The sequence below is a fragment of the Paroedura picta genome, chromosome 3 (genome assembly GCF_049243985.1).
Source record: "Paroedura picta isolate Pp20150507F chromosome 3, Ppicta_v3.0, whole genome shotgun sequence".
Lineage (NCBI taxonomy): Eukaryota > Metazoa > Chordata > Lepidosauria > Squamata > Gekkonidae > Paroedura > Paroedura picta.
In genome coordinates this window covers 80,762,969-80,779,993 of record NC_135371.1, presented here as the reverse complement: position 1 = coordinate 80,779,993, position 17,025 = coordinate 80,762,969, and the positions used below count along the sequence as shown (strand labels likewise).

The following is a 17,025-nucleotide window of genomic DNA, read 5'->3' as shown; positions in this document are numbered from 1 at the left end:
CATTTGGAATTACAAGGGGCCAGGAATTGCCTTTAAAGGGCTACAAGATGATAAGAAGAGAGGGGGACAAGGTGTCCCAAATTTAAAATTATACTTACATGTGGCCATATTAACAGCTGTGGCAGATTGGATAGTGGATCCAGTTGCAAGAGACTTGGTATTGGAAAAGGCGGACAGTAAGCATAGCTTCCATGAAATGCTCTGGCCCTCATCAAAAAGGAAAGGAAAGGAAAAGCCTACGTTCAATTTTTGGACAAAATCTTTTTTAAAGATTTGGAATAAATATGAAAAAAGACTGTGTTCCCCCTTTCACTTTCTAAAATCGCCAATAGAGGCGTATTTTTCTAGACAGCAGCAAAAAAGAATAACATGTTTAATGTATAAGGATTTGCTAACGAGAACTGGTGAGCTTAAGAGGTTGCAAGTACTAAATAAAGAGGGACATGAGCTACAATGGATGGAACATAATCAACTGGTATCCAGATTAAAAGCAGACTTTGATGAATGAGTGGACATAAACACACCTTTAAGCAATTTCAAGAATATTTTATTGCTTAATAAACTGCACCTGCAGAGCCAGATCTACAAACTACTTCTGAAATATGAAACTGAGTCAGAAGAAGTCAAAAACTGCATGATCAAATGGATGGAAAACCTAGGCTTTACTATCGCCATGGAAGAATGGGAACGAGTATGGTCCAAAATTCCTAAACAAACTAACAAGTCAGATTTTAAGGGAAAATTGGTGCAAGATGTGGTATATCACCCCAAAGGTTATTGCAAAAATTTCAGCTGAGTTTGGTAATAAATGCTGGAAATGTAATAAAGTAACTGGTTCTTTTTATCACATGTGGTGTAATTGTGAGAAAGCGATAACTTACTGGGCCAAAATACATATGGTGTTACAGGAACTAGTGAAAATGCAGTTCCCACTCAATCCTGAATCTATGTTGTTAAACTTTTATCCAAGCATTTTACCGAATTCTTCCAGAATCTTCTTATTTCATGCAACATTTGGTGTGGGAGAAGCACTGGAAAGCGATGGAGACTCCCACTACTTCTCTATGGCTAGACACATTAGCAGACCTAGCAAAAATGGCAAGACTTACTAACATGGTTAATAAGAAACCACTTGAAGAGTACGACGAACAATGGTGTTATTACTTGGACTTTCTTAAGAAAGATATCTAGTGTTAATTTTTAGGTTAGGACCAAGTATAATTGATAATGTGATGGGGATTGACCCTACTGTTTCTTAAGCCAGTAGTATATTATTTCTCTCTTATGTAACAATATTTGCTTTGCTAGCTGGTTTTTCATTTCTTTTCTTCAACTTTTTTGTAAACATTTTATATATAACAAAAATTAATTTTTTTAAAAAAATCTGAATTATATCTGCTGTTCTCTGTCTCATGTGTGGGATTACACCACGGAGAAGTGGAAGTTCTGCCGGTGTGTGTGTGCACACATGAGGAGCTGTCAAACCATAATGCTGTTCTAGTAGTTATAAGCACACTGTGTTGCAAGTTTGTCTAGCTCAGAGGCAGTTTCTTCCATCCTCCACCTTGAGTACATGTATGTGAAACGACTGGGGCATATTTTTAGAATCTTGTAGTTCTTGAACATCTTGCCTAGGTTAAGCAGGAAAAATAGTGGAGGTTCAGCAGGATGCAGAAAATTAACAATTCTACAGGAAGTCAGTTGCCAAATTCAGATGTGCTTTCTCTCCCCCCCCCCCCCACTTCTAGACACCAAAAACCATTTGTGGATTATGGGGATGCTGTGATGCATGGACTGGAAGCCAGCCCCAGTGGCTGGCTCAGGAATCACTCCATCTGGGGAAGGTACATATCTTCTTTGCATTTGGGGGAAATATAGTCTGGATGAGTGGTGTAAGTAGCCCGTGTATGTAAAGAGAGTTTCAAATGGAAAAGTGGGATGTAGGATGAGAACGCAGTTCTTATCCCCAACTTTCCCATGCAAAGATGAACACACGCACACTCAGACAAAATAGGCTTTCATGTGCAGGCGCTGTCCAGGAAAGCGTCCAACAATTATAGCATATTCAGCATTGACCTTGAAGCATCCAGTGCTACTACTTAGAACGATAACAGCACTTGTTACACTACTGAATAGTTGCAGACAGTTCAGGGCTAAAAGGCAGACAGGAAAAATGGCTACACAAAGGCTAAGACATATTAAGTGATGGCAGTAATCAGTAGATTCTGACAATAAGATGGCTGATTTGGATTATCTCAGATAGCAGTGGAGGAAACCAAGAGTTTCAATTGAAAGGCCACCCTAGTTAAGCTGGTAGGAAATCTTTTTGTCAAAATTCAAAGAGGAGGAGAGGGAGAGAGAGATTCATTAATATGGTTTAAAAAAAAACAGCAAACAAAAATATATTTGATTATTAACATGTATCAGATAAAAATGGATACATTGATAAGGGTATAGAAATGCGGCTACAATGAAATTGCCCCTTTTGCTTAAATAGAGCTTTTTGTTTTCTAAATGCTAAGAAGCAAAATATTGCAACTACATTTAAAATCACCCTTGACCTGTCATCCCAAAGGAATTTTAGCAGGCTCCCCGCTACCTATTTCAGGTAGTTATCCTAGGGCTTAAAGTGAAAATGGGCAGGAAAGTACCAGGTCATTTCTTTCCACTTCATATAATGCACAATAGAACAAAACATGGGAGGTTGTCTCCACTACGTCTGCACAGAAGCAGCATCTCAGATGTAGAGGCTGATGGTGATGCCTCCCATAGAAAACTGCTATTGGGAAGCGTCCATCTGTGCCTTGGAGAAAGCCCAACTACGTTTTTAATTGTTGATGTTAATTAGATAAGGATCAATGATGTTATTTGGCCATGATTTTAAGCAGAGTAGAAAGCTGCCAATATAGGTCTCATTTTGCAACTCTGTATCCAAAGTAGCTGGTGTATCATGCCTTTTGCTTTAGAATCAGAGATGGGCAGTATTTCCAAGGTCATCTAGTCCAACCCCCTGCACAATGCAGGAACTGAAAACTACCTGCCCACCCAAAGTGACCACCTTCTAGTAAATGTACCAGGTCCAACCCAATAAACTTTATTTTACATTCAACTTTAGCTAGCCATTGGAGAAATTCAAAGTGATGTGTGAGTGCTTCTCTTAGAGCAGACAGCAGGGTAGTTGTTTTTTTCCTGGTACAGAGGCATTTAAATCATAAAAGGATTAAATCTTTATTTGCCTTTTTCCTGACATAATTCAGAATTCCAAGTGGTTGTCTTAAAATTAACAAACAACAACAACAACAAAAGACAGAGAGAGAGAAATTGGAACCTGGTGATGTATCTCTACTATCTTGTCAAGCATTGACAGTAAAGACAAAAGATCTTTAGATTATCATGAGACACTGTGTGATTTCAGGGATGGGAAGCACCCACTCTCAAACTGGCCTGCTTAGCACGTGGTCAGTTGATATGGAACTCTCATATCATTTCTATGAATTTGACAGACTGCCTACTATGATTGATTAGATATACTGCGCTTATTACAAGTTCTTGCTGTGCAAAGAACTTGACTAGGTCCCTAAGGCATTGATATGCCACCTTGATAAATGTAGTGTTGAAGAGCAGTATTTTTAAACTCTTTGAACTGTCCCCTTGTTTCAAACCTTTTTAGTGGTTTCAAATTTCTGAAACCACAAGGGCTAGAAGTGCTAAGTGAAGTTGTAATGCTTACAGGCAACAGTGCTGAAATTTAAGTTTCAAGCATGCTTCAGTATATAAATGACTTTTCCCTTCCTTTTCAGGTATATAGTGGGGTTTTTCTTGATTCTCACTCAGCTGGGGTTCTGCTGTGTGTATTTTGTATTTCTGGCTGACAATCTGAAACAGGTAAGACTTAATAAAATATTATTTTAGGGATGGCATCAGATGATGCTTTAAGAATATAAAAACTCCCCATTTCAGCATCCCCACAACTGTTGTAACCAACATAAAAATCTTGATGGGCAGAGAAGGTCTTGTTTCTATAACTAGAGTTGTCCTTGCTAGCACAAAATTCTATGCTCCTATTTTACTTGGGTCACCTCAGTGGATTAAGTATGATATCCTGCCATATCGGGGTTGTGTATATGTTGCCTCTGTTTTATCCTAGATTAAGATGAAGGCCGCATTCTGGTGCACAGTGCCTTACAGAGGATGTAAATAAAGTGCTAGAAGGGTAATCTTCTAAATCACCGTTGTATTATATGAAGTGGAAAGAAATGAAAAAAGTGATGACTAATGGGTTTGATCTATGATCTGGTGGTAGCATGCAGCTTCTGGGGACTGCATGCTTAGAATGGATGCCTTGGGGCCTGATCTGTAAATAATAATTCTGTTATGTGTCTAGAGATAATCCCAGATTGTTCAGAAACCTCCCATGTTTTAGTAAAACCCAGAGTATGCAAATATTTGGGGTGGTGGTGGTGGTAATACATAGCGTTCCTTTTGTATGTGACAGAAGCTAGCCTTCATGTCATCATAATTACTTTGTGCTGAGACTGTGCCCACATGCATTTCTGTTGCCTGCAATGTTTCTGGCAATTTATATTGACAATGAATGTAAAGTATGTTACAGCACAATTTAGAGTTATTCCATTGATTTAAAAAAAATTACTGACAGACTGTCACAGGGTATGTGAAACACATACCGGCTCTGGGGCTCCTTGGACAGGGTCCCCTCTTGCAAACACACACATGGACTCCCTTCTTTTCCCTTCCCCCCTCCCCCTTCCCTCCTTCCCTCTTGGTTTCCTAACTTCCTCCTTAGTTCCTCCCCCCTCCCTCTCTTGCAAACACATAGACACACACATACATAAATTCCCTTCCTCCCTCCCCCTTCCCTCCTTACCTGATGTTTTCCCAGCCTCCTCCTTGGTTCCTCCCACTTCCTTTCTCACAAACACACACACACAGACTCCTCTTTCCCCCTTCTGGTTTCCCAAGCTTCCTCCTTGCTTTCTCCCCCTCCCTACCTCACAAACACACAGGCACACAAACACATATTCCCTCCCCCCCCCCTTTCCCTTTCCCTCCTTCCCTCTTGGTTTCCTAACCTCCTCCTCGGTTCCTCTCCCCTCCCTCTCTCGCAAACACATAGATCCACACACACACAGACTCCCTTCCCCCTCCCCCTTCCTGTTCCCCTCCTTACTCTCGGGCCTCCGCTGCTGTCATGGCGGCTTCTGCTGCTGCCTCAGCCCCTGCTGGTGGCATGGCTGCTGGCTGGTCTCCTGGCGGCAGTGCAGTAGTGCCTTGGTCCCCGGGGGTGGTGTGACCTCTGGCTGTGCCCTTGGGGAGTGGTGCAGGTGCTAGCTGGGCCCCCAGGGGTGGCAAGGGCACTGGCTGGCCTCTGGCACCAGCGCAGCACTGTCTCAGCCTCCTCCACCGGCCACCTCCCTGCCTCTTCTGGTGCACTCCCTGGTGCGGGACTACACCTGTTTTAGGGGGCACACCAGAAGATGTGTTCCAGATCAACAAGGTTAGATGGTGGTAATTCCACACAGGACTGCCCTAGAAAGGTCTCTTTGAGAATACTGGGTCTATGTAGCAAAGCATGTCTCTATTTCAGGACATTTTTTTATTTCATAGCATATTTTAATAAACAGTAAGTTGGAGTTATAGCTGATCCATTTCACATGAAAATTGAGTGAATGTGCTTCCTGGCTTCTCATCTTTCAGCTAGCTTGAAAAATTATTTAATAGGTTTTACCATTTTAAAAATATCCACTTAATACAACTTCCACTGGATTTAAGATGCTTGCTGCATACTTCACACAGACCCCAAACTCTCTTATACCATGATACAGAGATATGTAGGCATCTGCCTACTGTTGATTGCCCTTAGAGAGAACAGAGGTATAACAGCTGAGTGACTTTTCCCCTTTGGTGATCCTCTCCAGTCCACTTCACTAAATGGTTTCCTGTAACTCTAAAGAATCCAAAGGTGGTTGTACTATCAATCAATATTGCTTCCTTTTGAACTTCAGGACACAGACTGTTTTCATCTCACCCCATGTATCCTCCTGGCTTTGGCTTGACTTTCTGAAACTCAGTAAAGTGCATGTCTTCCTTTTCACTGACCGGAACTTCGAATTCCACTTCAGAATCATAATGCAGCAGTGAGTGCAGCTCTCTAGTAAAAAGCCTAGTACAGAAACTAGTATAGCTTGGCACAAGATTAAGTTTGCATGCTGGGTGTGCCCGCGCTTAAGTTTGTAAAAGTACTTGTCAGTCTCCTGGGCAAGAAATAGCAGAGGTAGCTTTGTATCAGAAGAGGAAAGCTGTTCTTTGTCATGTTGTAAATTGATCCAGTGATGGATGCTTTTAGATTAAACCAGGATTTCCCAATCACAGTACCATAGTGACATACAGTACCGTGAAGGCCCCCCAATGGCACCATTTTGAATGGGCTTTTTAATATAGCAGTTGGGGTGACCCCTCTCATCCTGTGCCTGCCGTTTCTGGCTCCAAATGAAGAGGAGAGAATAAATGGCTTTTAATTTTAAAAAAATTCTACCCTTATTTGAGCAGGTTGACCTACTTCTTCCCAAAGTGGCAACTGATGAGCATGGAAGGGGTAGGAAAGGGAGGGGACCCAGCTATTTAAACCTTTGCTGGCTGACGCTCCTATCCTATCCTTCCAGGGGAGTTTGGCAGGGAGGTGCGGCCAGCTGACATAATTTCCTGAAACCTCAAAGCCTGAAAAAATATTTCAGGTCAGAAGTTTGGAAAAGGCTATATTAAATGGTCAAGTCAAACTGCTTAGTTGCTTTAAACATATTTGGATCCTTCTGAACAGGATTTCCAATGTTACTGTGCATCTAATAGGGATCTTGATGCAGTGAACCCAAAATTTATTGAAAGTACTTGTAGTCCTATAATAATCTGTGGTCAAATTCTGTTTTGTCGTAGGCATTGCAGTCAAACAAAGTATAAGCCAGATTCAGACAAATGTTTTTGCTTGACTTCCTCTTAGGTGGTATCTGCTGCCAATGCTACAACTAGCTTCTGCGATGGCAACGAAACAATGGTGCTGGCTCCTACCATGGACTCCCGGTTATACATCTTGTCCTTGTTGCCATTTGTGGTACTGTTAGTCTTCATCCAGAACCTCAAGTTCCTTTCAATTTTCTCCATGCTGGCCAATCTTGCCATGATCTGCAGTCTGCTGATGATATACCAGTATATTGTCAGGGTATGTACAAAGATCGTCATAACAATGGTGACAAATTAGAGGGACTTCTTCCTGATTTTTTTTTCTGTAGTACCATTGCTCTCTTGGTTTGTCTCCCTGTTTCACCTTTACTCAACTGAAAAAGGCTTGCTTAATGTTTCCTCTTACAGGCAAGTAAGATTGGTCACTGTCTGCTCTAGAACATTTTCAGTGAAGGCCTTCAAAATAGGTTCAGAATTGTACCCTTGTTGCTACTCTAGAATACTATGTAAGGCAGTGTTATTTAGGCAATCATATGAAAGCTGTTCTTGGGGAGGCTTTGGTTTTTATTAGGGTTCTCTTTGTTCAGGTGTTCTACAGTTATTACTGTGTGGGTTTTTTAAAAAGGTTTTAATATTGTAACTTTTCAAGTCCAGTTGGGAATAAAAATTATAGAAAGAGATACGGTCCATTACTGGGTGGCATTAAATGTTAAGCTCCTTATTTAAAGGTCCCAATCTGGAACAAGGGACCCTCATAAATATCTTGAATTTTAAGGGCCGGGAGACTGTGAAAGCATTGTGTATTAAAGTTAGCACAGGGATGGTGAACCTGTAATTCCAGCTCTTACAAGTGGCAAGAGGTGTTTAAGAGAATAATTTTGCAGAACAGGTAGGTCTTGAAAAGGAGCTTAAAGGATGAGATGGTGGAGTTCTTGGCACAGTGCGCAGCAAGAAAGAACAGACATAGCCATTAAGAGAACCCTTGTGGGACCTTGGTGAACTAGATTACATTCAAGGCAAGGGCAAAAGGTTTCTGCTTGGATATGGGAGGGAGAGTAGCTGAGTGCAGGGATTTCAGAAGCACAGTGCACAGGCCGGGAGGAGGACAGAAGTGGATTGTACTCAATAGAAGATGGAAATAAAGCCAAGAAAAGTCAGCGAGAAAGAAGTTGTAGCGGCTGAGGAGGGGTCAACCATGGGATCTCGATTTTAGATATCAAGGAGAACGGCATGTCCAAAATTTTATAGAGGGAAAATGGTTTCATTTGGCAATAAATAGGAGTAACAAAGGAGAATACAATATTTCAGACGTTTTATGGGGTACTTGCCCAAAAGGTTGTCTATTGATGATTTCACAAGACAACTGTGGGTATGACTTTGAGCACAAGGGGAAAACCTAAGGGCATCCCATATAAGCAGTTATTGTGGTACCAGTTGGCTTCTGCTTATGATAGTTGCTGTGCTCATATTAAATCTGAGTAGCTTCCAGTTCCACATATCCTGGTATGGAGGGAGGAGGAATGCAAAACCTTTCTTTGTTTCCTTTGCCACCACATCTCAGTTTCTTTTGTTGCTTTCCCTCTTGGCAGGGCATTCCAGACCCCAGCTCCCTGACTCTTGTGGCCCAGTGGAAGACATACCCTCTGTTTTTTGGCACTGCCGTCTTTGCTTTCGAAGGCATTGGAGTGGTAAGTCTTGGTGCTGAGTATGATGGGCTGTCTTTGCTAGAAGCAACATTAGACTGTAATTGCATTAGGGCCCTCTTCAGCAGCTCTTTCATGGTTAGCAATGAGTCTGCGTGCGCGGCGTGCGCGGCGTGCGTGGCGTGCGCGGCTGGGCAATTGCCCTCCCTGCTGCCGCCGGTCTGCAGTCTGTAAAAGGTTGCGGACCACTGATCTAAGAGACTGACAATCTTGCATTATTTTTTCTTCTATATGAAACCTCCCTCCTGCTTCTGTCCAGATTTCCAAGGTAGACCACATATCCTTTTGTAGTGCATTGCTGAACAAGTGTCTTGACCTAAAATTGGTCCAGTAACGCCGGAATGTTCTGAGATTAAAAGCTTTTTTTCTAGGAGAAAATCATTACATGAAACTGGTTTTTCAGCATGGAACAATGGTGTGGGCAAGCCACCATCTCTGACCAGCCGTGCTGCCTCATTGGAGGAGAGGATAAAAATAGAAATTTTCGATCTATCATGTTTTTCTCTTCCTTGCCTTTTTTCATAGTGATTTTTCTCTGCTATCTTGCACTGGTAGAGGCTGAATTTGCAGAACTGAAAGCTTCCTGAACTGCAGATATCCTTCTGAAATGCATTAGCTGTAAGAGTATAGCATCTAATACAGGGAAAGCAATAGTACACCTATACTTGACACTGGCGAGGCCTCAGTCAGAGCACTGGGTTCCGTTCCAGTTGTCATGTTGTGTATGACGTAGACAAATTGGTAGAGGTTTAAGGCAGGCTTTCTCAACTAGGGTTTTGTGAAACCCTGGGGTTTCTCGATGGCCCTGGAAGGGTTTCCCCAATGGATGGGAGTTAATTCATTTTGAATAATTTTTTTTTAAATTTAAAATGTTTGTTGGGTAATATGACCATCTATGGTTATGTTGACACCCTCCCCATATAGTGGCCAATGATGGCCCGGAGGGGTGGGGAGGGGCCGTAGGTGGACATGTCCACAGCTATGCTTCCCAGCTACATTCTGCATAATTGCACCACTTCTGGGGTTTCACGAAGCCTGAAGAATGATTCAGGGGTTTCTTAATGGTAAAAAAGCTGAGAAAGGCTCGTTTAAGGTATAGTACACATTTTTATTTTGTACACATCTGAGGAAGTGAGGACTGACTTGCAAAGGCCTATGCTGGAATAAATTTGGGTAGCTGTGAAGATGTCACTTGATTTCTCTTTTGCTTTACAACAGCTGATGTCTTGAAATTAACATCAGCCCTTGAACACTCTTGGCTTTTGGTGAGTTGAGAGTGGGAAACTGAAAACTCTTAAAAGACATTTAAGTTTTCTCCTGACATTGAGATTGTGGTGTAATATACAGAAGAATGCCAACACAGGTTTACAAGTCTAAGAACAGCGGAGCAGTGAAGACTGCTGACTTGTGCAGGTACAGAGTTCTCCTGCTCTGGTGATTAAGGGGGCAGCGGATCATCAGCCTCTGATATGCCTCAGTCCCAAGGGGCAAGAGGCTGCGGGTCATGGGGTTGCTCTGCTGAAGAAGGAAAAATAGCTTTAGCAGGTTGCACAAGCTCAGGAAATGTGTAGCCGTCTACTGTCTGAAATGGGATTATGCTCATGCATCTGGTGCAGGCTTCTGAATCGAGAGGGCTCAACTCTCTTCTGTAGCGACCAGTATTTGATGTAATCCATTCCTCTTTTTTTAGTTCACCCATAATTTTAAATTCCACCGATGTGCACAGTTGCTTCACATGCACATAAAACAGTAAGTTGGCATACCATGTGCACCTGCAGTGTTTTCTGTTGGCATTAGTACACCATGTGTAGAGACAGAGGGCAAACTGTGCATGTTTGCCTGGCGCAGGATGATGCAATGCACAACTGTTTCTAATTCCCATGCCAGTGGTAAAAATAAAAAAAACAACAACCCTTAGCAGGACTAAAATAGCAAAAAACCTGGGGTTTAGTTGGGATCAAGGATTATGAGAATCACGTAGTGCCCTGGGTAGCTGCAGACCACTATGTGGACTGGGAGGAAGTGGTGTGTGTGTGTGTGTGTGTTGAATGCTACATAATTACTGTGCCACTTTGACTTTATCTGTACTAGTTCACTTTGTAAATACAGAAGCTGAAAGATCGAAAGTCCATTAAGATACTCGAACAGTCGTGGAACATCCTGCACAATGTATTTTACAAGCAGTAATTCACATGTCAAAATTCCAGTCTCGTGCCAGCTTGGAGAGGTTATTGAATAGGCAATAAGGAAGGAAGGAAGGAGCCTAAAACCTGATTTTTAGTTTTGCTTCTCAATAGTCTTCTCCACAAATAACATTTCTAATATTTCTTGAGAGCAATGCAATCCAAGAACCAGCTGTTGTGCCTCTAACAAAAGCATTCCATATCTTATATTAATAGGCAAATTCTGATGAGGTGTTACAGTTTGTTTCTGTATTCTGAAAGTATATTTCAAGCTACATCATTCTGTACTTTGAGATTATCTGTTTGGCATCTCACTGCTAGGAGACCAAATGTTAAAACAGGTTGAACATCCCAGCCTGTGGGGGTGGCAATCAGATTGAGACAGTTATCAAGTTAACAATGATGTGTTAAAGAGGTACATTCAAAGTCTATTCTTCCCCCCTTCTCCTCAAGATACTCCCTCTAGAAAACAAGATGAAGAACCCTCAGCAGTTCCCCACCATCCTTTATGTGGGAATGGGGCTTGTCACTGTCCTCTACATCACCCTGGGAGCATTGGGATATATGCGATTTGGAGAGATGATCAAGGCCAGCATAACCCTCAATCTGCCTAACTGTTGGTGAGTCATGGTTCTTGTTGGAGTTAATAGATGGAGGGACATTGAATGGTTAGAGTCAGTTTTCAGAGGGCATTTGAAGTGTATTTGGGAGGGATTCTTACAGGAAGGAGATGAGGAAATGGAATTGAAAGGCTCCAGGATCCTCAAGAACCATCCCATCTTGTGGTTCATATCCGTCTTAGCAATCTTGTGTCTTCTTCTTCTTCTGTCTGCATATCCAATTGGTTTTAGCTTATCACATAGCATGAAGCAGTTGCAGTTTTATTCATTGTGTGCACTATATTTGTGTGTGTCCCTCCTCACAAATGCCACCACAAACCAAGGTCTTGCTTTGTCTATTACACTATTGTGTGTAAGCACTTACTGTTTGAAGCCAAGCACTGTTCGTTTTGTAACATCCAGCATCCATAGTTGCTGGATGTGTAAAATGGTTTTATTTATCTTTAAATAGGACAGGGTCCTATTTAAAGATAAATAAAAGAGTAAGACCACCTGGGGAGGAGTTAGGGCGGGTCCTGTCCAGGATAAAAACTCAGAGGGCCCAATCAGAGCCGCAAAGCGGCTCCTGATTGGGCCTCCGAGTGTCCATCCAGGGCCAAGCAGCCAATGGGGAGGCGCGCAAAGTGCCTTCCTATTGGCCCCTCACCAGGACAGACCAAAATTCCATTCACCCAGCCCAGTTTGGCTGCCAGTCTGCTCCTGACCACCGCAGGGAGAGGAGGTCAGTAGGGCTGCCAAGGGGGATGAGAACAGAGGCTTGGACAGGCTGCACCAGCCCTTTTCGCCCCAAGGCTGTCCTAACTGTCATGTCCAACTGCAAATTGCCTCAGAACCCTGACAGAGCTGGCAGGAGGCTGCAGAGTTCGCTCCCTCCATCCACCTCCCTTCAGGCCTGCTGCGAAGGAGCCTCTGACAGGCCCTGACTGAGGGAAGGAGGCCTTTCCAAGAGCAACACAGGGAAGCCTGAGGGACTTCCTTTTGAGGGGGGGACTTTCCCCTTCTGCCAAACAGTTGCCTGACAGGGAGGCCACAGAAAAGCCCCTTCTCACTTAAAATGCTGCTCTGGCCGGAGGTTAGACACAGCCAAGCCATGTGTCTTTCTTCTTTGCAACTCTCTGCAGATTTGAGGCCACTGCACAGCGTTGTTCTGCAGAGGAAACTGGCTCTTTTGTCTCCTGTTTCATCTGCACAACAACCCTGTGCAGTAGGCCTCAAGTCTTTCAATTCAACAACAACCTGTGTGGGAAGCCTTAAATGTTTCTTCTCTACCACAACCCTGTCCAAAGTAGCCCTTTCTGCCTGGGGAGCTGATCTTTATACTCTGCAGGTGAGCTGTAATTCCAGGAGCTCTCCAGGCCACACCTGTAGGTTGGCTACCCCTGGGTTGGAAATATTCCTGGAGGTTTGGAGGTGGGACTTCAAAATCGTACAATGCCTCAGAGTCCAGCCTTCAAATGAGCCATTTTTGCCTGCAGTTGGTAGGGAGTGGTGCAGGTCTGTCCCTCCTGGGCTATGGGCTATGGCCAGCCCTTATCAGCAACTGTTTGTATTCTGGGGCGCAGACAGGCAGACCAGCATCAGTCCTGTGAGTCTGGAAACTGCAGGAAGATCTAAATAAATATTTACAGCCTGAAACTAAATAGAGAACAAGTAAATGTCTGGAGGCACATCGTAACTGAAATAGTAACTTGCAAATAACCTTGGCCTGGCAAATAAAAAAACAGTATTAAAAACCTTACTAAGGTCAAGACTGCTGTGCACAGACAGTCTTCCTCTTAGGGTTGCCACCTTCCCTGTGAGGCTCGCTACCCCACCTCCCTCATGGGGAGTCTGCTATGGGGAGAGAAGGGGAAGACGATTGGAAAATGCTTTGTGACACCTGAGGTCTGCTGGGTCACTGCAGCCCATTCCCAGTTCTCTCAGATCTCTCACAGCCCCACATACCTCACAGGTTGACTATTGTGGAGAGACAAATGGAAAAGGTGTTTGTAAACCGCTTTGAGACTTCTTTGGGTAGTAAGCAATAGGGTACAAAAATCCTTTCTTCTAAGGAGCAACCATGAAAGAGGCATGTGGGCACATAACATTTTACCAACAGTGAAAATATGGGAGACAGAAGGAACAGGGTGGACACCTGTGTACTGTGACTACCCCATGTGTATTAGGGCAGAGGGGCATTTTGGTGAATGTGGCCTAATTCACACAAGAAGGGAAATGATGCAGAACTGGGGGGAATTGGTTGCCATGTAAACTTCCCCTAAGAAGAGTCTCCAGTCTGATTTTCCCTTCACATATCTGAGGACATGGCTCTGGAAAGCTCATCTGTAACCCCTATGCCACAGTTCCCAAAGGTCAGTCCTGTCCCACACTCAACGAACGTTCCAAACCACAAGTTCTTGACACCCCTATCTCCACACCCATGCCCTCATTTGCCACCACGCCACCACAACCTCCAACACAACACACCCATTCAACCCCATGCCCTTACAGACTGAACAACTCCTCCCCTTCCTCTTCCCACTGCCAAGCACTAGCGCACGTTGTATTCTTGGATACAACGGACTTTGCCCCTAGTTGAATCATAAACTCATAGAATCATAGAGTTGGAAGGGGCCATACAGGCCATCTAGTCCAACCCCCTGCTCAACACAGGATCAGCCCTAAGCTTCCTAAAGCATCCAAGAAAAGTGTGTATCCAACCTTTGCTTGAAGACTGCCAGTGAGGGGGAGCTCACCACCTCCTTAGGCAGCCTATTCCACTGCTGAACTACTCTGACTGTGAAAAACTTTTTCCTGATATCTAGCCTATATCGTTGTACTTGTAGTTTAGACCAATTAGTGTGCATCCTTTCCTCTGCAGCCAACAGAAACAGCATTATATTTCTATACTGCCCTCCCCGGAGGCTTCTTCCAGGTACTCTGTTAGTTGGTTTGCGACTGCCCTTTCTATCATTTTCCCCAGAAACGCTAAATGCGGGACGGGTCGATAGTTATTAGGCTCTCGTGGATCCAGAGATGTTTTTTTCAGCAGTGGGCGTACCACAGCCTCTTTCAATCGCTCCGGGAATTTTCCCGTTGTGAGAGATAGGTTGATTATCTCCCGGAGGGGGCCCTTTATCCTTATGCCAGCTGTTTTTAAGAGCCAGGATGGGCAAGGGTCTAGTGGGCATGTGGTTGGCCTTGCTGTTGCTAGTATCCTGTCCACTTCGGTCAGCGTGAGTCATCTGAAGTTACTCAGAGTTTTCTCCAAAGACGACCAAGGGGCCTCTAGTTCACTTTCTGTATCTAAGGTTGGAGGGAGGTCATGTCGGAGTGTCGAGATTTTATCTGCAAAGTGACTCGCAAATGCCTCACAGCTGATGTCCAATTGGCTAGGGTTTTTTGTTGGATTTCAGCCAGGACAAGCTATTTCTGGACAGCCTTCTGTTTTCCTAATATACATTAATATACTGACTCTAATGGCACTTGAGAACATGGCATATTAGAGAAACCTGGAATCCAATAGGGAGAGAAGTGATTTTTCCTCAGAGAAAGTTGCAGCGTGTACATTACTGGCATCTGGTTCAGTTAGAGGGTACCATCTTTCTTTCCTTGTCTGTAGACAAAGGGGTTATATTTACTGTTGAAAAGTAATGGCCTCTATGGAGAAACCTATTGTTGCTGATTTCTTTGCTGCATTAGCAGTACCATCTCCCCTTAGGTTTTCCTGTGTTTGATTTCTGGTCTGCTTTATTCCAAGGCCTCAAGATAATGATCATCAATATACTAGCTCACATAAGTAAATTTCCAATAAAAAGACTGGCAGCAGGGGGAAGGGAGAAAAATGTTAAAACTTTTAACTTAGAGATCCTTCTGTTCATTCTGAGCTGTTATTTTTTTAAGGATAATAATATGGAATGAATAGGTCATTTACAGCCTTGTTATGCAGCCCCACATTGAGACTGCACAAACGCTGGCCAGCCATGGAAGTCTTTTTCTACCTTAAGCCCTATAGGGGGGGCGCTACAACCCCGGCTTTCTGCTGAAATGCACACGTGAGATGGGCGAGCACCCCCTCAGCCCTCAGTTTCTTTTTCACCACCGTGAAGAATGGTCACTTATGGGAAGGAATGTCAAAATATATGGACATGTTGCTAGAATAACCTAAATCCTTAGCTAAGCTCTTGCAAACAGAGGTGCTTAAAACTGCCCAACAAGCAAACAGTGCTGGGAAGCCTTCGGTGGAGGTCGCTGCTCGTACTGTGGCCTCGGCCATAACTGTCCATCGCCACTCTTGGCTCCGAGGTACAACCTTACCCTGGGAGACCAGGGCTAAGGTTGAAGACCTTCCTTTTGAGAAGGATTCTTTGTTTGCTGCTGCCACCAATGACTTCCTTTCCTCCCTCAAGAAGAGTCATCTGACAGCCCACTCCTTAAGTTTCTTCCCTCCGGTTCCATCCTTCCAGCCTTGTACCAACCAACGTCAACTATTTCACACTCCATATTTCCACCCACCCCTCTCCCTCCTCAGTATCCTTCTCATGCACCCCAGCAATTTCAAAGGAGACGACAGCCATCTCGCCCTAAAGGCCAGCAATATCCCCAGCAGGATCAGCCTAGATTCAGACAATTAGCCTTTTCTGCTACCTGCCGGTTACAGTCCAGTAATCATTTGGCTCAGTTCGCCTCTAGTTGGTCCCTTGTTACCCAGGACTCTTGGGTATTAGCCGTCGTTCATAATGGATACCATTTGGAATTTTCCTCCTTGCCTTCTTGTTGCCTGGGATGTCAGGCTCATGTTATTAACTTCCCTGAACTGGACACTCATATCCTTGAGCTCCTGAAGAAGGACGCTATTGAGGAGGTCCCTGGATGGTCTCTGCCAATCTGGTTTTCATTCTCGCTTTTTCTTAGTCGAGAAGCGAGATGGAGGTTTTTATCCTATTCTGGACTTATGCAATTTGAATAAATGTTTATTCGTTTCTCCTTTTCACATGATATCATTACCTGCTGTTATTTAATTTCTCTCACAGGGAGACTGGTTTGCAGTCCTTGATCTCAAGGATGCCTATTTTCATATTTCAATCCACTCTAAGGATAGACGTTTCTTGCACTTTCACAGGGGTTCCCACATTTTCCAATACACAGTACTCCCCTTTGGCATAGCCACAGCTCCGAGAGTGTTCACTAAGTGTACAGCAGTGGTGTTGGCGTACCTGCGGACCCAGGGTATCACAATTTCCCCTTATTTAGATGACTGATTTGTAGTAGATTCCTCTGTGGAGCTCCTATCTAGGCAAGCATCAGCTGTTCTCTTCTTTTATCCCTTTATCCCTTCTTCCCAGGGTGTTTGAGAAGGTACGGCAAGAACAGTCGCCAATTATTTTAGTAGCTCCACATTGGCCTCATCAGTGTTGGTTCCCAATCCTCCTCAAGCTCTCAGGAGGTTGACCCCTTGCTGGAGAACCCCAATTTGCTCTCCTTCCTCTCCCCCACCTATTTTTCCCAATCAAGAAGCTGCACCTGATGGCTTGGCTGCTCCACTGAGCACAGACACGCTTTCTCAGG

General features: G+C 43.8%; 1 protein-coding gene across 4 annotated transcripts in view; it reads left to right on the top strand.

The window, feature by feature from the left end:
- The window catches only part of LOC143832304 (proton-coupled amino acid transporter 1-like), a 58,696-nt gene that overhangs the window by 15,500 nt on the left and 26,171 nt on the right, over positions 1-17,025 (top strand). For all 4 annotated transcript variants that reach the window (XM_077326520.1, XM_077326521.1, XM_077326522.1 and 1 more), the window contains 5 exons: positions 1,749-1,844; positions 3,801-3,885; positions 7,013-7,231; positions 8,562-8,660; positions 11,312-11,478. In XM_077326520.1, the coding sequence (XP_077182635.1) occupies positions 1,749-1,844; positions 3,801-3,885; positions 7,013-7,231; positions 8,562-8,660; positions 11,312-11,478 (666 nt within the window). The remainder of the gene's footprint in view (positions 1-1,748; positions 1,845-3,800; positions 3,886-7,012; positions 7,232-8,561; positions 8,661-11,311; positions 11,479-17,025) is intronic.